Source organism: Mytilus edulis, chromosome 3 (assembly GCF_963676685.1).
Source record: "Mytilus edulis chromosome 3, xbMytEdul2.2, whole genome shotgun sequence".
NCBI classification, from domain to species: domain Eukaryota; kingdom Metazoa; phylum Mollusca; class Bivalvia; order Mytilida; family Mytilidae; genus Mytilus; species Mytilus edulis.
Window position 1 is genome coordinate 106,610,670 of NC_092346.1, and position 26,874 is coordinate 106,637,543.

General features: G+C 33.6%; 1 protein-coding gene across 3 annotated transcripts in view; it reads left to right on the forward strand.

Moving 5' to 3' along the window:
• Positions 1 to 3,787: 3,787 nt before the first annotated feature.
• Positions 3,788 to 26,874, forward strand: part of LOC139518127 (E3 ubiquitin-protein ligase TRIP12-like) — a 64,273-nt gene continuing 41,186 nt past the window's right edge. Inside the window, exons 1-12 of one of the 3 annotated variants that reach the window (XM_071309811.1) lie at positions 3,788 to 3,934; positions 9,975 to 10,111; positions 11,013 to 11,654; positions 11,808 to 12,013; positions 13,681 to 13,755; positions 14,801 to 14,896; positions 17,486 to 17,571; positions 21,259 to 21,456; positions 22,253 to 22,345; positions 22,561 to 22,722; positions 25,359 to 25,481; positions 26,349 to 26,460. In XM_071309811.1, the coding sequence (XP_071165912.1) occupies positions 10,017 to 10,111; positions 11,013 to 11,654; positions 11,808 to 12,013; positions 13,681 to 13,755; positions 14,801 to 14,896; positions 17,486 to 17,571; positions 21,259 to 21,456; positions 22,253 to 22,345; positions 22,561 to 22,722; positions 25,359 to 25,481; positions 26,349 to 26,460 (1,888 nt within the window). In that variant the 5' untranslated portion in view covers positions 3,788 to 3,934; positions 9,975 to 10,016. Of the gene's footprint in view, positions 3,935 to 9,974; positions 10,112 to 11,012; positions 11,655 to 11,807; positions 12,014 to 12,369; positions 12,443 to 13,680; positions 13,756 to 14,800; positions 14,897 to 17,485; positions 17,572 to 17,594; positions 17,688 to 21,258; positions 21,457 to 22,252; positions 22,346 to 22,560; positions 22,723 to 25,358; positions 25,482 to 26,348; positions 26,461 to 26,874 lie in introns of those variants that run through there. The other 2 variants (XM_071309812.1, XM_071309814.1) reach the window with 2 other exon arrangements.

The window sequence follows — 26,874 nt, forward strand, 5'->3', positions numbered from 1 at the left end:
TTACTGTCCTGATGTAAAATTCCATTTTTTTTAATTCCAGCTACACCTAGATTGTCAGTACGTTTAGACTTTATGTATCGCTAAAAAGGTTTACTATTACCTTTCGCCAAAGCTGCGTCTAGTATTGTGTTAACATACTGCCAGTGAGCTTGTCGTCCAGCTTTTTGTGTATCTTTTTTATGTTGTTTAAATTTTGCCCAGTCTTCTGGCTTTCCTGTGTGTTTAGCTATCTGAAATAGTTTGTGTTTCCCCCTAATTTTCTTTTTTACGCTGTTTGATAGCCAAGGTAGACTATGTCTCTTATTTATTATTTTCCTTGGTACATTAAGGTTGAGTGTTGTTTCTATACCGTTTTGAAGGTTGGTCCACTTATCTTCAACAGAGGTGTTACTATTGATGATGTCAGCGCCAAATTTTATAATGTCAGCTTTGATCTCCTCCCATTTTGCTTTCTTGTAAACATATATTTTTCTTGGTTTTGGTTAATTATACTGTGGCTTTAAGTCAGTATCAAGAACAATCATGGTGTGGTCTGATATTCCAGGTAGTGTGTTACATGACTTTACAAGACTTGGATGGTTTGTAAGAAATAAGTCAAGGTATCCCTGGCCATATGTTTTCCTTTTTGTAATACTAGTATTAAGACTTTTTTTCAAATTTAATATTCAAGTATGGGGATGCATGATACAGGGAACATTAAAACATCAATATTATCAAAAAAATGAAAAAATAAACGGTATGCTGAAAAAAAGATATTCAATAACAAAAATTTAACCAATTTTAAGTCTAAATTGAATAAAGGCGGCAACAGTACACATGGTACATGTTCTTAGAAAAAGGAATTTATTTCAAAGGAATTTAATGAGATATTCTAACTTGGTCCTTGACACAACTGACTTTAATATTAAATTCATGTATCTGTGTTTATCCCTTCACTATTCCTTGTTGGGATCACATTTGTGTAGCCTGGACTGCCGGTCTCAGAGAGACTGCATGTATCTAATACAGAAAAGGAAGACGATCCAGTTCTTCGAAAAATAGAACAGACCTATATTAATTATTGAAGATTTCCCTTGTTAAGTGTCGTTGTGATATATGTTGAGTTTCAGTGAATTGTCATTAACTAATTCATTTATCAAGCAGTTTATGCACTGTTGTTACCTGTTACCTGTTACCTGTCTAGTAGGTTCACCCTTTCTAAGGGTCACTCCAAATGGGATTTATTTAGGTTAGTATTAAATATGTACATTATTTACAGTTGTACATTTAAACTTTTAAAGTAATAATACCTGTACAGTAACACCATAAACCAAGAAACTCCTACTTTCACTTGATAGACTGATATAGTTCATTTAGGCAAATTTAGCTCTTATTCAACAGGGTTGTTCGTTTTGTATGAAGACCATAGCATAAAGTTCGTGTGATATTCTCAATGTCTCTGATATTTTGATATTTGATGTTTACTATTTGCTTGATCTTTTCAGATGATGAGTCCAGAATAAACTGCACCATTTGTCCTTCATTCACAATTTTTTCGAATATCTTTTTGCCTATAATGTTTTTCACATATGATTTTAGTGTTGTTAAATGTTTATCTCATTCGGTTTTCAGTGCATTGCATTCTAGCATAAAGTGTTCTGTATCTTCTGTAGCTGAATTACATAATAGGCACATATCCTGCTCCACATTTCTACTAAATTTGGCTCTATCTGCTTGGAGTGTATAAGTCCTTGTTATAAGCTTGCTTTTATTTCTGCTTTTTTTACTTCTAAGGTATTATTTGAATTTCCATATTTGGTGAGAATTTCTTCTTCTTCTTCTTCTTCTTCTTCTTCTTCTTCTTCTTCTTCTTCTTCTTCTTCTTCTTCTTCTTCTTCTTCTTCTTCTTCTTCTTCTTCTTCTTCTTCTTCTTCTTCTTCTTCTTCTTCTTCTTCTTCTTCTTCTTCTTCTTCTTCTTCTTCTTCTTCTTCTTCTTCTTCTTCTTCTTCTTCTTCCAGGTAAGGAACCGGATTCAATACTAACTGTGTCGGGCAACACATAAAGCTTTCTCTTGGCTATTTACAAATACATTTAAAACGTTCGCAAAAATATACAATTAAAATTATTTACAACTGGGTTTTCCTACTTCCTTTCAGAGCATGCCTTCAGGGCAGCTCTGAATCCCTCAACGGTGTTGGTCGCTGTAACTGTTGTTGGTAGGTTGTTCCAGTCCCTGATTGTCCTCGGGAAGAAAGATTGGCCGTAAGTGTCTGTACTTGTTCTTTCTTGGAAGAAGCGGTTTTTACCTCTGGTCCGGTTATCATTCGGTGTCAAATATTGGTGACGGTCTATATCTATAAGATCATGCTGGATCTTAAATAGCATGCATAATCTATTTGTTTTCCTCCGTTCTTCGAGGCTTTCCCATTTAAAATTTTTAACCATATTTGTGACACAGCCAGGTGTTCGGTCTGTGTAGTTGTTATTCACAAATTGTGCAGCTCTTTTCTGAACCTGTTCAATTGCCTTGATTTTATTTTGGGTGGTTGGGTCCACGGGGGGGGGGGGGTCTCTTCCTATATAAAGGTATATACATATGTGCCGCTGGAATGGGTCCCTTTTTTGATCCGTCAAATATATCAATGGGGTGCAATTGTACCGAGGAAATATATCAATAGGTAGTAATTGACCGACTGTGATATATCAATGGGTGATAAATATATGAATGGGTTATGATTTCGCTGTGAAATATATGTATAGGTAGGGATTTCACAATTATTCAATATATGAATGGGGGGTGTTTTTAAAATCCCAGCTGCACACCTGTACCCAAAATCCCATGTTGAGACCCCCCCCCCCCCCCGTGGTTGGGTCCCATATTGTGCTTGCGTATTCCACTGCAGGTCTTACCATGGATACATACGCAGCTGCCTTTACAGGTTTTGTACAGCCTTTGAGGTTTCTACGTATAAATCCCAACGTTCTGTTTCCTTTGCCTTATCCAATTGGCCTTGCTTTAATGTTAATGTATTTCATTTTAGATTTTTCCTATTTTTCCATCTCCCATTTCTCTGCCCAATATTGCTGAATGGCACACTTGACAGTTGTTTTTCATTTTTCCCTAGTTGGTTTGACTAATAACAGTTCCTGAGCTTTTGGTAGTTTGTACTTTGATAGAGCAGTTTCTAATCTACTAATGAACGTATTTGCATTTTGTTTTGACATTACAAGTTGCCTTTCTATAATTCTGTATTCTATGCTGGTATTGTCTTGAATTATGCCTCCAAAGAAAGTGAGTAGCAGTCGGTCCACAGTTGATTGTCAAATTTTGTTCTATACGTTATCTCATATTATCGAGGGGGAGGACAGGGGGTACCCTTCTCCCTTCTCCCACCCCTCTTCTCCTTTCTCCTACCCCTGTTCTCCTTTCTCCCATTAGAATAAAACATCTCCTTTTGAGATATTTTTTCTTGAAATATTAGATCATTTTTTAAAAGGAGAGATATTTTGTTTTTTCTTCTTTCTCCCAGCCTTCCTCTCCTTTCTCCTACCCCCTTTCTCCCTGTCTCTCTTACCCCTGTCCTCCCCCTCATTATCCGATCATCTCATAAGTTCAAGTGCACTTTCTGGGAAAAGGGGAACAACTCCGATTCACTAAGGGAACGTAAAATAACAGTATAGTCATTTTATGGAAAAATGAAGTCCAAAATTATTTTTAATTTATTCAATGTGAGAAACCCCACTATACAGATGTAAAAAAAATGCAGAAATCTTGCACTTTTATGCAGTTTTAATATTCTTCTAAACCGGAAATGTTGGAAACAACTTTGTGCGTGCGCAGTTTGCATTGATCATCTGTACAGACACAGATAAAATATCCAAGATTTTAATATCAGAATATTATCCAGAAAATACATAAATTTTCTTATTTTTTAGTCACAACTGGATGTAGCAGGTAAAGAAGGTTTATTTAAACATTATTTTGATGGAAAGGTCAAATTTCATCAGGTTTCCTCCTTACAAAAATATCACACCACAAAAACAGAACGGTGAACACTGAAAAAAATTCAGACTGTACAAATGTACACATTTTTGTACGTGAAACATCTTTTAACTCATTTTAAGCTTTGGACACTTTTGAGTTGCTGTTGATATAATATTTGTCCAGTTGGATAAATATTGATCTAAATTTCCCAAACTGGTAATCCTAGCAAACAGTTCCTTGTGGTGTATAATGTTTTGTTTGTTCTCTCAACATAATCTTTACCAGTGGCAGTGACCATTATGGCGTTGACAACCATAGCTAAAATCATTTCAAAGAGTATTCACTAGCATACCTTTTAGATGCAAGACGTTGTTATTATTTATTCATTCAACCTTTTGTGCTGTCAACTAAAATTTAAGTTTGTTGATTACCTAGTAATATTATCATACATTAATACCATGTGCATCTGCTTTAATTTTTCAAAAGTCCAGAATAATAGGACTCCCAGTTTATGTGATGTTGACTTTTTCATGAAAGGGCAATTTAATATTTAATATGAGGCAGGCATTACCTGTAAATGGGGACGAAGTCTGTATGAATTATTTTTTTGTAACTTAAATATTTGTTAAAAAAAAAAGAAACGGAAATACCGTAACGTTTCCGATTTTGGTTCTATTGTTAGGGATTTTAGTTGTGACGTTACTTAAGTTATGATGTCATATGCAATGTAAACAAAGAAACGCTATCATCAGGTAACGTTTTTTCATATCAAGGAATTATTAACCCTTAGACTGCTGCATTCATTTGGTATCTGGATGATTCGTTCCAACTCTGATTCGTACCAAAAAATTCGTCCCAAGTGGCTTGGTCAGTTCGTTCCAACTTTTCCAAAAACTGGTCATTTCGTTCCAACTTATTCAAGAACAGTATTAAACAATATTAACCATTTAAATAAAACTGACTCTGAATTAGTACATGAAATTGATGTAGAACCCATAAACTGAAAATGGTCAGAAATAAGAAGGTGTTTTGTTCGAGTCGGATATTTTTCACCAAGCCCTTCAGCGCTATCAATTTAAATTACTTAGTCAAAATTTAACACTAGGTATTTCGGTTCATCATAATAAATTTGCAAATATGACCGTATTTTCACCTAAAAAACTACTGTGTACAAACTTACCTGTGCGGTTTGGGAAGTTTTAAAGGTTTTTAGATATATATATTAGTTAAGTTTATTTTGCATATCTGAAAGATAAAATTGTTTTTGGTGAAAATCTGTATTCAAAATATATTTTTTTGTCCTCTGCTTGAACCTGGGAACAGTATATCTAATTTATATGTTCCTGCTTGAACAGATATTTTTTTCATCAATTTGGGAATTGAACTTTTTATTCAAAAGAAAAATACAATACCCCCTCCTGCCTTTTGAAGTTCAATGATCTATCCCTAAACATTTTCCATCTGAACTTATTATTTTATTTTAGACAAAAACTATGTTAATGTAGCCTAGGACATTTGTCCTGAACATACATGAAATATTTGCCACTGGACATTAAGCAACCAACAACCAATCAATATATAGGACATTGTCTTGGTATAAAGCTGGCATTTAAGGTAGCGTCTTCCTCATATTAAAAAATGAATATAAATACGTATCTAAAAAATTTTTATGGTTTATTAATTGGGAAGAACGATATATTGGGCATGATATATATTGATAATTATTAATTATTAAGGTAAGTATTTCATGACAAATTTAATATTTTAAATATGAATAAAGTGACTAACTTAGTGATATTTTCAAAGAAATAGTTATCATTATAATTGATTATTGTATTTCTATGATGTGCGCATAACAGTTGTTAATGCATTCATAGTATGAACATATGTTATTGAAAAATGATCTTTTATATGAAATATACAGAAAAAATGGACAAGGAATGGCCGATTTTTGCCGTGCACTGTAGGTTGATTTACACATATACAGTGAGTGATATACGGACATGTACATTATAAAAAAAGTTGGAACAAATTGTTAAGTCTGATTTAATAATGAACTTAATCAGGTGGAACACATTGTTAAGTCTGATCTGATTAATAATGAAATAAATCAGTTGGAACGAATTGACAATTGACTTGGTACGAATTGTCCAAATCTGGAACGAACTGGCTTGGAACGAATCGGACTTGGAACGAATTGACTAGCATTCATTCATTTCTATTGTACTTTTGTGTATTGCTGAATAAAATTTTAATCACTGATGAAATAAACATGTTCACTTACAATTGCTGTATCTTTGTAAATGTTGAATATTCATCAATAAAAGTAATATAAAAAAGTATTGTTAGATTCTGTATTTTTTATTTATTTTATTTTTGTGTGAGTCTCTGGTCATTTTTTACCTGTACAGGTGCAAATTGAGGTAAACAAAGGTAAACTTATTTTTTTCATGTTTTATTAACGAATCCATCAATGTAAAAGTATCCATGACTTCAGAATTGAACCAATATAGTTAAAAATCTCTTTTAAGAACTAGTTCCATTGTGATTATCAGAAAAAAAAGTTTCTTCTCGGACCAACAGCCTTTTTTATGCAAATATTTTCCGGTATTTTCCTCCGACTTTCAATGCGCCGACATTTACTTGCATGTACAAATATATTTTTACGACAAGTTCATTGTTATAGCTTTCATCAATAAATAATCTTGACAAACTTAAAGTTCAGATCTATCGATGTCAGTCAATATTGATTCACATTTGAAAGGCGAAATGATAAACATCGCAAATCCTGTTTCATGTCATCCATTTTGAACAAGGTCTGGGAATCCCTTTGGTTCTCGCTTTAAAAGTCTTCTGTTCGCAGTTTTGATAGAATGTTTCTATTTCCACCTATTATATCTTCTGTTCTCGTCCAAATCCTTTTAATCGGCCGCCGCTGTTAAATCATTATCATTGAAATACTTCTGAACGTGTTGGCCATTTCTCCAAATAATATCCGCCATTTTGTCACTTTTTCACTTTCGGTTTTTATCGCTTATACAATGTACCTGATTTAAAGTCACGAGACACTCGAAAGAATGCAGATTTTTAACCAATCATAATCCATACAAGTCTAAACTGCCGCAATCTCATGAATATTGACTCCGCCCATTCCGTGGTAACTGTGTAAACAAACAAGTTTTGGAAAACGACTATAGTCGCGCGTAGCAGTAGCAGACTGCTTTATCGGAACAACAATAGTCGCGCGTAGCAGTCTAAGGGTTAAAAATGAAATTGGTATTGCGTTCCTTCTTATTTTATTCTAGACTGATAAATATATGTAGGACTCGGAGGTGCAATGGGGACGCTGAAGTGCGATGGTCACGCTGAAGTGCGATGGTCTACGCCGAAGTGCGATGGTCCTTTCGCTGAAGTGGGATGGTTTAGCAGGACTTTTAGTTGTTTTGACGTTTTCTAAACAACACGGATTCGCAGGCACGTGGATAAGATTATTTAGAATAAGATTTATTGTGAACAAAGGAATTAAAAAAAAAAAAAAAAAGTAACGAACAATTCAAGTCCAGAACAGTTTTGAGCATTAGAGGTTGAGGTTACAAAATAATTTATAACTAAGCCATGCTACAAATCATAAGGAACAAATCGGCTAAAAGATGATCTTGGTCTGCAGATTGGTTATCTAGCGTTCGGTGTTATGCCGCACACATTTTGTACGACCAATAAAATGTCTGGGTCTTTGGTTCAAGTATGTTTCACTAAATTATATGTGATTTTTTTTTTAAATAGAATAAAATTTATTAAAATCAATCATATTTATCGAGTCGATATAATTTTGCTTTATTATTGAGATGAATTCTGCTTTGTAAGAAAACTCGCACTACATATAAGTCTAATTGTATTGTTCTTACAGTATAATTCTTCTGCAACAGGTTAGTCTGCGGAATAGTGGAAAATCAGCTTATTCTAATGTTTTCACAGAACTCGCGTCACGTTTCGCTATAAGTCAAGCATATATACATGTACTGGATGGCTTTTATTTGTTAAAAACTGTTACGATATTATATAAATGGATGAATGAGTGTGTTATGAGCAATTTCTCGGCTATGATATGACGAGAACAAGTTATATTTGATAAAATGAGATGGACCCTGCGTAGCACTATACAGACCGACACGCTGAACCTTTTTTTTTTGGCGCACTTGACATTTCCTCCAACTCGAATCGCGTATAATAAATTAATGTCATCTAGCCCATTTTTTCTGACTCCATACTTCTCCGTGCTAAGCGGATGATAGAGTTCTTACTTCAGACCAGCCCATTTAGCTGGAATAAACCATCACACAGTTTCATTAAAGTCAACTTTATAGTTAGACCATCTCTGACAGAGCCGCCATCGCACTTCAGCGTAGATATCAACAAGTTAACGTCACAATGTTACCATCGCACTTCAGCGTGTTAACCAACGCACTTCAGCGTACACCATCGCACTTCAGCGTGACCATCGCGGTTCGGAGTACCATCGGGGTTCCGAGTCCTACATATATATTTTACTAAAAGTTTCATACAAATGAGACCGGAAAAAGGAAGTACATTGTAGATTTCTGAGCAGATGCGGGAATTCAAAACATGACATAAAAAAAATTAGACGATTTTGAGTTCATTAGTACGGGAAGTTTTACACTCCTACCTAGGAGTCTACTCCCGTATTCGGAAGAAGAAGAAGAATGAAAATTTCGGGAAAATTTTCCGATTATTTTTTTTTATTGATTTTTCTACTGTTGTTGGGGACGAATGTTGGGGACTTCGTCCCCATATCATCACATGTCATAATTTAGTAACTGTCCAGGGCATATCATGTCAACTGTAAGTTGAGAATCTGTTGAATGATTGTAAGCCCATAAATAAAAGAAACATTCATCAATCATTTTAATAATCATGTTAATTGATAAAGAGGTTATTTTTCATTAGGCCAAATAAAAAAGTATGTGTGGTTCCAGTTACATCTGAAAAAAAGTTAGGGTAGGTAGGTAGGGATTTTTTTTTATTTTATGTTTTTTTTTACATTGAGTCTATGGGAGCAACATTCTGACTTTAACAGTGCTGAATGAAAAATTACAATAAAATCTTTAGGGTAGGCTATTTTTAAGCCGAAAAAGTAGGGACGGTAGGGTTACTGGAACCACATATATATATTTTTATTTGGCCTTATTGACAAATTGGTCGTGAAAAACCTATTGCTGATCACAAGCTTGCCATGTGTTGCACGTTTGCAACCAATTTATCCATTTTAGCTCTCTTTCTACCTTTTATAATTCAATTTTTAATCAAAGAATATTAAAAATAGTCTATTCATTCCCACCCTTAACCTACTGAATAGTAAAAATTGATCGTCTCGTGATAAATAAAAAGAAAACAAATCAGCTAAGTGATTACGCAACATCCTCAGATGAAAAATCATTGTAAAATGATAACTCAAACAGACGCTCCGTTTCCCATTTAATAGATTTGAATGTTTAATCCATGGATGTTCAAAGTCATCCATCACACACAAGTTATGTCCATACACTATTATTTTAAACAGCACTGAATTGACATTCTATACAAAATAAATATTAGAAGACACATTCACACAGCCGTTCACTCTTTACATTTCCATGATTTACAAATACCTGAGACATCAAGATATATTTAGAAGCTGCAAAAAAGTATTCATTTCATGTCTTACAATTGTTCAACATTGTTTTTGCACTTTCCAAGCTGACTTGTTTATTTATAAAAAAAAATGTTCTTTTTATCATGGAATAATCCACCATAACTAATTTAAATAGATAGCGAAAATGTTCAATTGAATTTTTCTATGTCTGTTTGATTTCATTTTACATGTTTTATTGGTTAAACAAATGTGTTGCAGATGAGATATACACATATACAGATGAATTTTATTTGATATTCTCAAATTGTTTAAACAAGAATAAACTGCATTAACATAAATAATATTTTTTCCCCTTTGCAGAGTTTTTACCATCTGGCATGTGCCAGATTGAGGGTCAAGCCTATGGCAGACCAACCTGAGTTCCAGTCTGGGGGGTCACATAGAAGAAGACACCATTCTGGGGCAGATTCAAAAGTTGAAGTAGGCCAAACCAATAAGTAAGTATACACCAAATTTTACTTTTTCATGTTATAATTTTTCTTGTTTCTAAGTTCTGTACTTAATAATGTGATGCTATAATCATCTCAAAAGACTGAAAGATTGCCAATGCATTTGTGGCCCTCTCTGGCTTGCTGTTTGGTGTGGGCTGGGGCTTTGTGTTGAAGTCTCTACTTTGACCTATGATTGTTTACTTTTTACACATTCATGACATAATCACTTGGATGGAAAGTTGTCTCATGGGCACTCAATCTTATCACATCTTATTTCTATATAATCTGTCATAATATGAAAGTACCAAATAGCTGAAGTGTAAAATTGAGCTGTTAAGGTTCAGAAAATAATGGAAAAAAATAGTGGTGTCTAAACTGTATATTTCACATTAAATTTTTTACATTAGTTTAAAAAAAAAAGTCATGGATTATTTATCTAGAATTAATAAGGAAATGGACAGGAATACCAAGTACATTTATTTGTGCACATTAATTTCTAACACCAAAGTAAGAAGACTAACCAAGAACATTTTACTAGTCATTTTTGGTAGTTACTCATTAGGCTTCTATGTTAATTTTATACTTGATTGAGTAAGTCTAACAATAAAAACAACATCTATGTACTTGTGTTTTTAATATATATGCTAATGAGATAACACTAGAGACCAAATGATATTGATGTTAGCAATCTTTTTTATGTTTATTTGTTTTTGTAGGTTTTCTACCTTACCCCCTTTTCTATGTTTATTTGTTTTCTAGGTTTTGTCTAACTTTCTCTCTTTTAAATGTTATTTGACAAAAGCTCCTAATTGTAGCAAGAAAATATTCAAAATAAAGAATTTCATAATATTGAAAGCCATATTTATTGCATGTTACAAAAAGTTCTTAATAAATTTCTTTTTTGCAGCATTTCACAGTCTGTTTTAATCAAGAAAAAGAAATCAAAGAAGCGATTTGCACAAAGTTCACAGGAAGGTCCAACTACCAGTAAACAAAGTAAATTGTCAGGAACCAGTGTGAAACTATCAAAGAAAGAGAAATTAAGAAATAAAAAAGAGAAAACTAGAAAGAAGAAAAATAAAAGATCTAAGTTACAAGCTGTAGCTGTGAACCCTGAAACCATTGACACTAAACAAACAGAGGAAAAAGACTCTGATAATAATAAATATACAATCTCTAAAAATCTAAGATCAAATTTAGAGGCAGAAGTCGTTCCAGGTATACCTTATTATCCTGAAAGGTCAAGGTCAGTGTCTGGAACTAGAAGTCGGGACAGGAAAAGCAGTTTTAATAGTTTAGAGGATATAAAACTTAAAGTTGTTGGCAAAAGTGTAGACACAAGCCAAGGAACTCAAGATATTCAGGTTGATATCGCTCATACAAGTGTTCAAAACCCACAAAGTACTCATCCTTCAAAGAAAAGGGATAAGAAGAAAAGGAAAAGCAAGGAAAGACGTTCTAGTAGCACTAGTTCTAAATCCTTGTCGCCGGAGCTTGATAGCTTACGGCGCACTCGAAGAAGCAAAACGGGATCGTGTGCTAGTAGCAGGTAAGTTTAATTTTTTTTCACTCATGTTAAAACTTAATTTCCATACATTTACAACAAATCATGTGTTCGTGTATCTTAGAGCACCATTATAAGACAAACATTTCATTGTTATAACTGAGCATTTATAATAATTATGAATTTTCTTTGAACTAGTGGTAGGCGTTCCGCTTCATCATCAAAGCGTCCTGCTGGTAGCAGCAGTCTCCTAAATACAGCCAGTGGAAGTGAGAGCGGGACATCCAGAGGGGGAGCCAAACCACAAAACAGTAGTAGCCTGATGTCAGGACAGGAAGATAATACTGATAATGGAGGTGGAAGTAGACCTCGGGAGGAAGGTGGCAGTCAGCCATCTCTGGCAGGTAAATGGCATCAGTAGTAAGGTTATCCTTGATAGGTAAGATAATGGAAGGTTATCCTTGATAGGTAAGATAATGGAGGTGGAAGTAGACCTCGGGAGGAAGGTGGCAGTCAGCCATCTCTGACAGGTAAATGGCATCAGTAGTAAGGTTATCTTTGATAGGTAAGATAATGGAGGTGGAAGTAGACCTCGGGAGGAAGGTGGCAGTGAGCCATCTCTGACAGGTAAATGGCATCATTAGTAGTAAGGTATTTGTTATCTTTGATAGATAAGATAATGGAGGTGGAAGTAGACCTCGGGAGGAAGGTGGCAGTCAGCCATCTCTGGCAGGTAAATGTCATCAGTAGTAGTAAGGTTATCCTTGATAGGTAAGATAATGGAGGTGGAAGTAGACCTCGGGAGGAAGGTGGCAGTCAGCCATCTCTGGCAGGTAAATGGCATCAGTAGTAGTAAGGTTATCCTTGATAGGTAATGATAATGATGGATATACATGTTCTATTATGTGTTTACATTTTCAGGGTTGTGAGTGAGGTTCATTTTTCTGTAATTTAGCATTCCTCTGCTCTCCAAATCATCACAAATGGTTAAGCTCAGTCACTTGTTTAGAAATTTAAAATGGTCACTTGATTTAAAATAAGAAAAACCTTATTAATGCTGATGTAACATAACATTAAGGAATTTTAAGAAGATACAAAAAACAAAAATAAAACAGTTCAGCTTAATTGTCATGATTGTATATATGTATATTTATATTTATATATGTTTAAAGTGAATATGAATAAAATGAGAATATTTTATCCTCGGAAGCTTTGATAATTATACCCCCGCTTTAAAAAAGGGGGGGTATACTGTTTTACCTCTGTCTGTCAGTCCGTCCGTCCATCAGTCCGTCAGTCCGTCCCATGAAACTTTCGTCACATTTTTCTCAGGAACTACACATCCACCCTTTCTGTAATTTGGTATCAACATTTATATATGTCAGCCACACCGTGTGATGCGTTTTCAGATTCATCACTTGACAACTTCCTGTTTACCGAACACTTGTCTGATTTTACACATGATAGCCAAGTTGAAAATTTTTGTCACATTTTTCTCAGGAACTACAATACAAGGATTTCTGAAATTTGGTTTCAGGATTTATATTAGTCAGCTATACCGTGTGATGCGTTTTAAGATTCATCACTCGACAACTTCCTGTTTACCGAACACTTGTATGATTTTACACATGATAGCCAAGTTGAAAATTTTCGTCGTATTTTTCTCAGGAACTACAATACAAGGATTTCTGAAATTTGGTTTCAGGATTTATATAAGTCAGCTATACCGTGTGATGCGTTTTCAGATTCATCACTCGACTACTTCCTGTTTACCGAACACTTGTATGATTTTACACATGATAACCAAGTTAAAAAATTTCGTCACATTTTTCTCAGGAACAACAATACAAGGATTTCTGAAATTTGGTTTCAGGATTTTTATAAGTCAGCTATACCGTGTGATGCGTTTTCAGATTCATCACTCGACAACTTCCTGTTTACCGAACACTTGCATATTTTTACACTATTAATATTATCCACTTGCGGCGGGGGTATCATCAGTGAGCAGTAGCTCGCAGTTTCACTTGTTTGAATAAATTGTATTGAAATGAGTTTCGTGCTTTTCTTCCAGCATCAAATACTGCAGGGGCTACAGCTATGACCTCTGAGAGCGAGACAGAAGAAGGAGATATGGGAAGATTGCAAGGTATTCAAATACACAACAAGAAATACTAGTCAATCATATATCTTTTTAAAATCTTTTCTATTATGATTATATAGTGTGTAATCTCTTGTTATCTTATCTTAAAGTATAAGGAGGTATTTCAATGACACTGTTTTGTCAATTGTTTCAATGTACATGATATTTACCTATTTGTTTTTTACGACTGATTGCAGGGTTATAGAAATACTTGTCTTTCTATCCATCAGGTCATCTAAGCTCTCTCACATGTACAATTCTTGACAGATTTTTATCAAAGTTTTATATCAGGAATGTCTCAAACAAGTTCTAAATAGGTGTTGATAAATATATTGTAATTGTTATGTCCATCAGAATATTAAGTTGCATGATTGTTAAAACATTCATATAGAAGTCTTACAACAGCAATGTCATAAAACAATCAGCACTGGTCAATTATATTTTCAGTAGTTATGTCCAATAGAAGTGTAAACATTTCCTTTTATAACTGTATAGGACCTTTTCTTATTTAGTTTCTCAAAAGTCATTTTTGAAAGTATTTTATGTTTACCTTTATAGAGGGTGGTAAAGGGGGTTGCTTGCACGGAAAAAACGTGAAATGAGACATAATTTCACGTTGAATGTGAAAAAATTTCTGAACGTTGCACGAAAAATAAAGACTTTGATGAAAACCTTTTGTGACTAAGTCACTGTGTTCTTGTATATATATAAACTCTCTGTTTTACTTGATATTCCCGATTTAGTATACACATTTATGATATAAATGGTTTACGGCTTTTAAAAAAGTATTTCTTGACGATCCCTGCAAAGTGTTTGAATTTTATTTGAAAAATACCGAGCACGCAAAATAAGCATTTGACAATCACGATGCATGTAAAATTAAATAAGCAGGACACGTTGAACGAGGCACCTGTCTTGCACGACTGAACGTCAAATAAAAAAGTAAAAACACGTTGAACGTGAAATAAAAAACGGCGATCAGGTTTGCACGAAAATAATCCTTTACCACCCTCTTTATAGTTTGTGAAATATACTTTGTTTTCCTTTCCAGCATTATTAGAAGCTAGAGGATTGTCATCAACTTTATTCAACACACTAGGACCCAGAATGCATCAGATTTTACACAGAACTATGGGAGGTGGAGCAAGTATGTACACACTTCTATTGCAATCAATTTCACAGATGATATTGGATACTACAATCCCCTTCCCCTTTCATGAATGTGATCTACTGAATTAGACTATTTACAGGGTTTATACTAACATGAGCAACACGAAGGGTGCCACATTTGAAGCAGGATCTTTTTACCCTTCCGGAGTAGTCTGCACGGTTAGCCACTAGTCTGATGCCCCAGACTAATAAAATTTCAATCAGACTAGTAAGTTTTTGCAAAACTTTGTTTGGACCAATAAGAAAAATCTCAGAATATTGGTCTTTGGACTAGTAGTTTAAAACGTTTTTGGTGCAGACTGCCGGAGCACCTGAGATCACCCCCAGTTTTTGATGGGGTTCGTGTTGCTAAGTCTTTAGTTTTCTATGTTGTTTCTAGTGTACCATTATTTTTAGCCATGGCGTTGTCGGTTTATATTCAATTAATGAGTTTGACTGTTCCTCTGGTATCTTAAGCCCCTCTTTTACAAATTAAATTTTGGAAGAAAAGACAACTACAATCAATTACACCTTAAATCTGGGAAGAAAAGACACTTACAATCAATTACACCTTAAATCTGGGAAGAAAAAGACACTTACAATCAATTACACCTTAAATCTGAGAAGAAAAGACACTTACAATCAATTACACCTTAAATCTGGGAAGAAAAGACACTTACAATTAATTACACCTTAAATCTGGGAAGAATAGGTACTTACAATCAATTGCACCTTAAATCTGGGAAGAACAGACACTTACAATCAATTACACCTTAAATCTGTGAAGAAAAGACACTTACAATCAATTACACCTTAAATCTGGGAAGAAAAGACACTTCAGTCAATTACACCTTAAATCTGGGAAGAATAGATACTTACAATTAATTACACCTTAAATCTTGGAAGAAAAGACACTTACAATCAATTACACCTTAAATCTGGGAAGAAAAGACACTTACAATCAATTACACCTTAAATCTGGGAAGAATAGGTACTTACAATCAATTACACCTTAAATCTGGGAAGAAAAGACACTTACAATCAATTACACCTTATATCTGTGAAGAAAAGACACTTACAATCAATTACACCTTAAATCTGGGAAGAAAAAACACTTACAATCAAGTACACCTTAAATCTTGGAAGAAAAGACACTTACAATCAATTACACCTTAAATCTTGGAAGAAAAGACACTTACAATCAATTACACCATAAATCAATCAATAACACATTCGATCTGGGGAGAATAGATACTTACAATCAATTACACCTTAAATCTGGGAAGAAAAGACACTTACAATCAATTACACCTTAAATCTTGGAAGAAAAGACACTTACAATCAATTACACCTTAAATCTGGGAAGAAAAGATACTTACAATCAATTACACCTTAAATCTTGGAAGAAAAAAACACTTACAATCAATTACACCTTAAATCTTGGAAGAAAAGACACTTACAATCAATTACACCTTAAATCTTGGAAGAAAAGACACTTACAATCAATTACACATTATATCTGGGGAGAATAGATACTTACAATCAATTACACCTTAAATCTGGGAAGAAAAGACACTTACAATCAATTACACATTAAATCTTGGAAGAAAAGACACTTACAATCAATTACACCTTAAATCTGGGAAGAAAAGACACTTACAATCAATTACACCTTAAATCTGGGAAGAAAAGACACTTACAATCAATTACACCTTAAATCTGGGAAGAAAAGACACTTACAATCAATTACACCTTAAATCTGGGAAGAAAGGACACTTACAATCAATTACACCTTAAATCTGGGAAGAAAGGACACTTACAATCAATTACACCTTAAATCTGGGAAGAAAAGACACTTACAATCAATTACACCTTATATCTGTGAAGAAAAGACACTTACAATCAATTACACCTTAAATCTTGGAAGAAAAGGCACTTACAATCAATTACACCTTAAATCAATCAATTACACATTAGATCTGGGGAGAATAGATACTTACAATCAATTACACCTTAAATCTGGGAAGAAAAGACACTTACAATCAATTACACATTAAATCTGGGAAGAAAAGACACTTACAATCAATTACACCTTAAATCTGGGAAGAAAAGACACTTGCAATCAATTACACCTTAAATCTTGGAAGAAAAGACACTTACAATCAATTACACCTTAAATCTTGGAAGAAAAGACACTTACAATCAATTACACATTAAAGCTGGGAAGAATAGACACTTACAATCAATAAAATTTATAATACTCTTTGTGAAAAGAGCTACAATTAGTTCAATGATTACACTCATGCTGTTGTCAATTTGGAATTGTTACATGGTTCCAATTTTATTTTGAAAATGAATTACACATCAATTTTTTGGGGTTGGATGAATAAAGATGACATTTCTGTAATCAAAACATCTATTGCTAACTTTATCACTACTTTTTGAAATAAAATGCATTGCACTCTTTCCATGAACATTACTGTATGGAGTATTGAGTAGGCATTTAAATAGATTTGTATAAAAGAAAGGGTTTACCAAAGTTTGACACAAATTATTTAAAATCTGACTATGATTGTGTTGATTTTAGTGAGTAAAGCCCAGCAGTTATTGCAAGGTCTACAAGCCACAGGTAATGAGGACCAGCAATTGTCTGCAGCTATAGAAATGTGTCAGGTTAGTCATATTTACCACGGAATCTTCTACCTAAAACAGTTATGCCCCTTATTTATATTGTACAAGCCACAGGTAATGAGGACCAGCAATTGTCTGCAGCTATAGAAATGTGTCAGGTTAGGGATGACATCAAAAGATCGATGTAGGATAAAAAACTTAAATCAAATAGTTTGGGGGTGGGGGTGGGTCAACATTGCTGCAAGTTTTGTTAATCCAAAATCGATTTTACATATATCCCTATTGGTCAATCAATTTTTTCCCAAATTAAGGTAAGAGGTGGGGTATGGGGGTCTGAAAAAACTATATGAATTAAGTTTTTTATCCTACATTGAACTTTTGATGTTGTCCCTCAGTTACAGCAATTTTACATATTTACCACTGAATCTTTTACCTAAAAAAGTTATGCCCCTTATTTATATTGGAAAATTGGGTTTTTTCAATGTTAAAGTAGAATCTTTTGAAATTTTGACCTAATCACCAGGAACAATAAAGGGGTTGGGAGTGTAATTGTAATTGATTTGAAAAGAAAAATGATGTAATTTCCATGAACACTACAGTTGTAGTTAAATTTAAAAGGAATAGTAATTAGTAATCAAGTGTTATAATAAAGGTTGAATGAAAAGTACACTTTTGTGGTATTTCAATTGTTAGGAGAATTTTTATACGACCCCAAACAAATTTTGGGATCGTATAATGGTATGATGTCGTCGTCTGCATCGTCATCATCCGAAGACACATTGGTTTCCGGATAACTTTAGTTTAAGTGAATAGATCTTAATGAAATTTTTTCAGGAGGTTCAATACCACAAAAGGAAGGTTGGGATTGATTTTGGGCCCAAAACAAGTATCTTTCTAGTTTCAGGATAATAACTTGTGTAGAAGTATTTCAATTGCTCTGAAATCATACCCCAATGTTTAAAACCACAATTAGAAGGTTTGGATTCATTTTAGGGTTTATGGGGCCAAAGTTTAGGAATTAAGGGCCAAAAAGGGGTCAAAACAAACATTTTTCTAGTTTCAAGACAATAACTTACATGTATGTGTAATTGTATGGATCTCTCTGAAATTGTTCCACAATGTACCATATAACAAAGGGGAGGATGGGATTAAGTTTTGGGTTAATTGTCCAAAATATGTAGGAATAAGGGGCCAAAAAAGGGCCAAAAGCAGCTTGTTTCTAGTTTCCAAACAATCATGACAATAACTTGTGTTTAAGTGTATGGATCTCTCTGAAATTGTACTACAAGGTTCAATATTGCAATGGAAAGCATAAGATTGAGTTTAAGGGTTATTGCTCCAAGGGGGTTTCAAAAAGTTGGAGGGGGGGGGGGGGGGGGGGGTTGTTTACCATTTTTTTAAGGGCTTTTTTTTCAAAAATTTTCAAATTTCAAATTTTTAAAAGTTTCAAGAAGAAATCTTCAATTGCACAGTATTGTGCAATAGACTTGTTAGATCTTTGACCACATTGACAAAAATCTATATTATGTCAGAAATTTGATCACAATCCAAATTCAGACAGAATCAAGCTTGAATATTTTGACCAAATTTTCCCCAACTGTTCAGGGTTCAACCACTGGGGTCTTATAAAGCTGCACCCTGCGGAGCACCTGGTTCTTTTTATACGACCGCAAAAATTTTAATTTTTCGTCGTATATTGCTATCACGTTGGCGTCGTCGTCCGAATACTTTTAGTTTTCGCACTCTAACTTAAGTAAAAGTGAATAGAAATCAATGAAATTTTAACACAAGGTTTATGACCACAAAAGGAAGGTTGGGATTGATTTTGGGAGTTTTGGTCCCAACATTTTAGGAATTAGGGGCCAAAAAGGGCCCAAATAAGCATTTTCTTGGTTTTCGCACTATAACTTTAGTTGAAGTGAATAGAAATCTATGAAATTTAAACACAAGGTTTATGACCATAAAGGGAAGGTTGGGTTTGATTTTGGGAGTTTTGGTTCCTACAGTTTAGGAATTAGGGGCCAAAAAAGGGCCCAAATAAGCATTATTCTTGGTTTTCGCACAATAACTTTAGTATAAGTAAATAGAAATCTATGAAATTTAAACACAAGGTTTATGACCATAAAGGGAAGGTTGGGTTTGATTTTGGGAGTTTTGGTCCCAACAGTTTAGGAAAAAGGGGCCCAAAGGGTCCAAAATTGAACTTTGTTTGATTTCATCAAAAATTGAATAATTGGGGTTCTTTGATATGCCGAATCTAACTGTGTATGTAGATTCTTAATTTTTGGTCCCGTTTTCAAATTGATCTACATTAAGGTCCAAAGGGTCCAAAATTAAACTTAGTTTGATTTTAACAAAAATTGAATCCTTGGGGTTCTTTGATATGCTGAATCTAAAAATGTACTCAGATTTTTTATGCCCCACCTACGATAGTAGAGGGGCATTATGTTTTCTGGTCTGTGCGTCCGTCCGTCTGTCCGTTCATTCGTCCGTCCGTCCGTCTATCCGTTCGTTCGTCTGTCCGTCTGTCCCGCTTCAGGTTAAAGTTTTTGGTCAAGGTAGTTTTTGATGAAGTTTAAGTCCAATCGACTTCAAACTTAGTACACATGTCCCCTATGATATGATCTTTCTAATTTTAATGCCAAATTAGAGTTTTTACCCCAATTTCACGGTCCACTGAACATGGAAAATGATAGTGCGAGTGGTGCATTCGTGTACTGAGGACACATTCTTGTTATTATTGGCCCAGTTTTCAAGTTGGTCCAAATCGGGGTCCAAAATTAAACTTTGTTTGATTTCATCAAAAATTGAATAATTGGGGTTCTTTGATATGCCAAATCTAACTGTGTATATAGATTCTTAATTTTTGGTCCCGTTATCAAATTGGTCTACATTAAAGTCCAAAGGGTCCAAAATTAAACTAAGTATGATTTTAACAAAAATTGAATTCTTGGGCTTTTTTGATATGCTGAATCTAAACATGTACTTAGATTTTGATTTTTGATTATGTGCCCAGTTTTCAAGTTGGTTCAAATCAGGATCCAAAATTATTATATCAAGTTTTGTGCAATAGCAAGAAATTTTCAATTGCACAGTATTCACCAATAGCAAGAAATCTTCAATTGCACAGTATTGTGCAATAGCAAGAAATTTTTAATTGCTCAGTATTGCGCAATAGCAAGAAATCTTCAATTGCACAGTATTGTGTAATAGCAAATATTTTCAATTACTCAGAAATTTGAATTAAGATCATTTTTGGAAAAAGGGAAAGGGGGATGTGAAAACAAATGGGGATGGGGGGTTAAATTTTTCTCATTTCAGATTTCATAAATAAAAAGAAAATTTCTTCAAACATTTTTTTGAGAGGATTAATATTCAACAGCATAGTGAATTGCTCAAAGGCAAAAAAAATATTTTAAGTTCATTAGACCACATTCATTCTGTGTCAGAAACCTATGCTGTGTCAACTATTTAATCACAATCCAAATTTAGAGCTGAATCCAGCTTGAATGTCGTGTCCATACTTGCCCCAACCGCTCAGGGTTCAACCTCTGCGGTCGTATAAAGCTGTGCCCTGCGGAGTATCTGGTTTACATTTACTGTGAAATCTGAAAAGTTAAATGGAACTCATCACAGCAAATAATGATTATGTCAATGACTTCTCCTGAATCTAGAGAAATCTGTTTAAACAAGTATCTTAGTTAATTATTAAATTATGTATTTGTACAGTTGTTGGTTATGGGGAATGAAGATACATTGGCAGGATTCCCAGTAAAACAAGCCGTACCAGCACTTATTACACTATTACAAATGGAACATAACTTTGACATAATGAACCATGCTTGTCGAGCCTTGACCTACATGATGGAAGCTCTACCCAGGTCATCAGCTGTTGTTGTTGATGCTGTGCCTGTATTCCTTGAGAAAGTAAGTAGGATAAAGTGATTAGTGTATACAATCCTGTTTACAGCTGAGAAAGTGAGTAGGAAAAAGTGATTAGTGTATACAATCCTGTTTACAGCTGAGAAAGTGAGTAGGATAAAGTGATTAGTATATACAATCCTGTTTTCAGCCATACACAAATTGTGCAGGAATAAAATAATATGTCTCAAGTCCTTACACAAATTTATTTATTAAAAGAAGCATAGCAAGTCTCTATACGAATTATCATATTTCCACCAACTATAATTCATTAAAAAAGTGTTAAACCCCTTGAAGGGGGCATTAAGATATATCACTTGACGGTCTGTCTGTATGCCAATTTGTCCTGTAATTGGTTTCATTTTCAACTTAATTTGGCCTAGCTACTAAATGTTATGAATATTATACACTATGCCTTATACCACAAAACAGATAAAGTTTTAATTTTTGTGGTGTTACTTTTTCTGTACTAGAGTTATGCCCCTTAACAAATGGAAAAAATAGCTGAATTTTTCATTTCTTCTCTCGTACTTAAGTTTGCCTCAACCAACTACTATGGAACTTATACCAGCTGACTTATACAGAATGATTATTACCTCAAAACTCAGATCTATATATAGTTACTGTTCTTGAGTAAACGTTATATGCAAGCAGGGGCATCATTTGTGTCTGATGGACACATTCCTCATGTTCTTAAAAAAAAATGTAGAACAGGCCATCTTTGATGAATTTTTATTCTCACTATGTTAAACTGAAGAAAAAAACACTTGAAGGAGTAACAATGATGATGATTTTATTTCAGCTAAGAGCAATACAGTGTATGGATGTTGCTGAGCAGTCCTTAACAGCATTAGAAATGTTATCAAGAAGACACAGTAAAGCAATATTACAAGCTGTAAGTAAGATGGATAATATTATATTCAGGAATCAGGATCCATTGCCTTTTGTTTTGTAAACAATTCTAATGGTCTTTTCTATTATTTCTGCAGCTTTTTCGAGTCCATAAATATTCCTGTTTTGAATAATTATTGAAATAAAAGATGAGTTCAGACTTTATTACCATTATTGACTGAAAGTGAGAGTAAATGCAGTGTGAATTATATTTTTCAGGGAGGTATATCAGCATGTCTGATGTTTCTGGACTTCTTTAGTATTACAGCACAGAGAAGTGCTCTAGCAGTGACTGCCAACTGTGTACAGAATCTAACAGCAGAAGAATTCCACTTTGTCAGAGAATCTCTACCATTACTTAGTTCTAAACTCACACATCAGGTACAAGCACTGATTATTTTGATTTTTATGCCCCACCTACCATAGTAGAGGGGCATTATGTTTTCTGGTCTGTGCGTCCGTTCGTCCGTCCATCCGTCTGTCTGTCTGTCTGTTTGTTCGTTCGTCCGTCTGTCCCGCTTCAGGTTAAAGTTTTTGGTCAAGGTAGTTTTTAAAGCAATTGCTTTTATGCCGTCGCGTATGGCCATCTTTGTGACCCAGATCAGAGACTCCGCCCAGATCAAGCCATAGTATTTTGTTAAACAGGCTCCTGGTCAGTCATTCTTTAACACCTATGTATGTTTTCTAATGCAATACATAGCTTGAAACTTTAAAAAAAAGTTAGTGGATTTAAGAAGTTTCAGAATATGTTCTTGTAGATGTATTTTTGTATTTAAAGGGTCAACCGTTTGACTATCAAATAACATAGAAGTCCGAGTGAAAAAAAGTACATTTTTATAAATGCGATTCCGTTTTCCGCCGTTCGTACGATGTTGCAACAAAATATGGATTCATTTCAGTTGTTGATTTAGTATTGAAAATTTAACTGAATTATCTCCTAATAAATACGTTTTTTTATGTTTAATTTGTGTTTCTTTAAGAGGTCAGGTGCTCTTGTTCATTCATAAAATTATCGTTCATTCATACATTTATCGTAAAATCAAAATCACTACACAGGATAATGCGTAGTGTCAAATTATTACCTGTAATCTAAAAATAGACAAACTTTATTTGCGCAAATAATTTAGCGGGACGAAACCCTTGTTGAAAACACATAACAATAAGTTCGTTTCCCTTTTCTATCAAAACTCCGTAATATTTATCGATCACCTTCCTAATGAAATGGACCCGTCCAAACGTAGTAGATGCCAAGTCGGTCCAGATGAAGAGATATTTACAATTTGGAATTGTCTAGTTTATTAATACATAGATTGAAAAAAAGTAGGTCTTTTTTAAATATCATGATCAAAACTGGGTTTGCATAACAAATGTCAGATGAAACCATTATCCTCGTCTTTTCAGTGAACAACGTTTGTTGACACTCGACGGTCCACCGTGTTAGCAATTTTATTTCACATGTTTTCGAAATATTGAAGATCATTTTTCGAAATGTTTCCTGAAAATTGATAAATATCAAAGCAACGTAGAGCTGTTTGTTCTTGTTCGTATAATAAAATTGAGAATGGAAATGGGGAATTTGTCAAAGAGACAACAACCCGACCATAGAAAAACATACAACAGCAGAATTAAGGTCACCAACAGGTCTTCAATGCAGCGAAAAATTCCCGCACCCGGAGGCGTCCTTCAGCTGGCCCCTATACAATATATATACTTGTTCAGTGATAACGATTTAATGTCATGTTTGTCTGTGATGACCCCCCTTTTCGGGATTGCATGAGAATTGTAGTTATCTCATACCCACATGCACTTGTTTCTATCCATAGGATTGTCGACTATCCATATAAAACTTTTTATATGGATAATCGACCTTCCTATGGATAGAAACAAGTGCCTGTGCTCGTACCGCATCAGAAGGACACATATCAACTGAGCAATAATGTTTGGAACTTAGTTTTAAAAATGATGACAAAGTAACATTATGAAAATATTTTTATTAAGCTGAAATATACATTTATTCTTTACATGTTTATGTCTTGTAAGATATTTTATTTCTTTCCCGTTTTTTAACATTTGCGTCTGGAAAGTTGAAATGTTTTAACTTAATCATTTGTGTTAATGGTTAAATATAAATTAATAATGAAAATTGTTAAAATTAAATCAATAAAGGAAATTATTGCCAAGAGAGTTACAAACACTACCAGGGGATAATCCATGATGATTTCTTTTTGAGTTATATGTTTCAGCACATGTATATTTGACCCCAACTTTAGCCTGGTAAACGTGTTGTCTCCTTGTGAAATATAAAACATATTAAAAATGACTTTATGCTAAAGTCTTTTATTTATATAAAGTTAAAACCTTCTTACTTTTAACTAGACAACACTCATGTCAGGTTTAATTCTTGTATATATGTGGATGAAAAATAAAAGTCCCCAAACATTAACATGGCAGCAATTGCTTTTACAGCCTTTAAGGCTTTGATTGATGAAGTTGAAGTCCAATCAACTTGAAACTTAGTATACATGTGCCCTATGATATGATCTTTCTAATTTAAATGCCAAATTATAGTTTTGACCCCAATTTTACGGTTCACTGAACATAGAAAATGATAGTGCAAATTTCAGGTTAAAGTTTTGGTCAAGGTAGTTTTTGATAAAGTAGAAGTCCAATCAACTTGAAACTTAGTATACATGTTCCCTTTGATAAGATCATTCTAATTTTAATGCCAAATTAGAGAATTTATTCCAATTTCATGGTCCACTAAACATAGAAAATGATAGTGCGAGTGGGGCATCCATGTACTGTGGACACATTCTTGTTTAGAAATTTTTTACCATGACTTAAAATATAATTTTCCCTTATTAGATCGACACAAGCACTGTAGATTTTTATTAGATATGTCAATTATTTTTTGGATTTGTAATAAAATTGAGAATGGAAATAGGGAATTTTATTCTCAGAGCATATAATAATAGATATACGCATCTTTAATTATATTATATAATTTTTGATTTCAGGATAAGAAGTCTGTGGAGAGTTGCTGTTTATGTTTCTCTCGATTGGTTGATAATTTTAGCAGTGATCAGAGAGTACTAAAGGAAATGTCAGCTCATGGATTGTTAACTAATATTCAACAACTCGTAAGTTTTATAATTACATAAATATATCCAGATTGTTAACTAATATTCAACAACTCGTAAGTTTTATAATTACATAAATGTATCCAGATTTAATGCACTAGAAGAAGTAAAATGTACTTCCTCAATAACAAATTCTAATGCAACATTGTTTGTAACATTAATTTTGATTGGGTAAGGTCACTAATTTTCATGGCATCAATTCACAATTGATGCTCTGAAAAAGTACACGCAAGTGCAGACAATATATGACAGATTTTAAGCGTATGTTTTAGCATTGTTTTCTATTAGTTTCAATAGAATTGAGATGACGATATTGTATTTCAAGCTCAGACAAATATCCCAATATTTTGGTGTATTTTAAATACTTGGCTGTAACTGATATTCATTGCAGTAAATTCAGAATTGCTGCCTGCTCTTTATTGCTCAAACATTATGATTTCAGGAAATGATCTATGAACTTTCTTGTTGCAATTTTCCCAAAATTTAAAATATTGCCAAAAATTCTGTATATTGTGGGGAGTAATTTTGTATCAAATAAGTATTTACTATGCAGTTTGCCTTATGTTAAATGAATACACATTATTTCTATGTGCACAGCCATGATATTCACTTAAAATAGAACAAAAACAATAAATAATTAATTTATATTTTTCAATTATGTAACATAATGTTTTTAAAAGATTTTAGCTATTAATGTATCTGTATTAGAATTCCTCTGTAGGTAAACATGTCCTTTCCATGAACTAAAACATACATTTATTAACTTTTGCTTTTTTAAAAGGTTCAAACATAAATCAACAATATTCATGTATAGGATGTGCTTATCATGCAGTGGTCAAATTTGTTTAAATTACAATTCTTTTGTAGTTGGTTGTGAGCCCACCTGTTATTAGTACTGGTATCTTTGTTATGGTGATCAGAATGTTAGCAATAATGTGTGCCAGCTGTCCTGATCTAGCTGTTGTTCTACTCAAACAGAGTAAGTATTTATAAATAAGAAGATGTGGTATGATTGTCAATAAGACAAAATATTTATAAATAAGAAGATGTGGTATGATTGCCAATGAGACAAAATATTTATAAATAAGAAGATGTGGTATGATTGTCAATAAGACAAAATATTTATAAATAAGAAGATGTGGTATGATTGTCAATAAGACAAAATATTTATAAATAAGAAGATGTGGTATGATTGTCAATGAGACAACTCTCCACCAGAAACCAAATGACACAGAAATTAACAACTATAGGTCTTGAACAGTGAGAAAAGCCCATACCGCACAGTCAGCTATAAAAGCCCCTGAAAACATGAATGTAAAAAAAATCAAACAAGAAAACTAACAGCCTAATTTATGTACAAATAAATGAATGAATGATAAATATGTAACAGCAA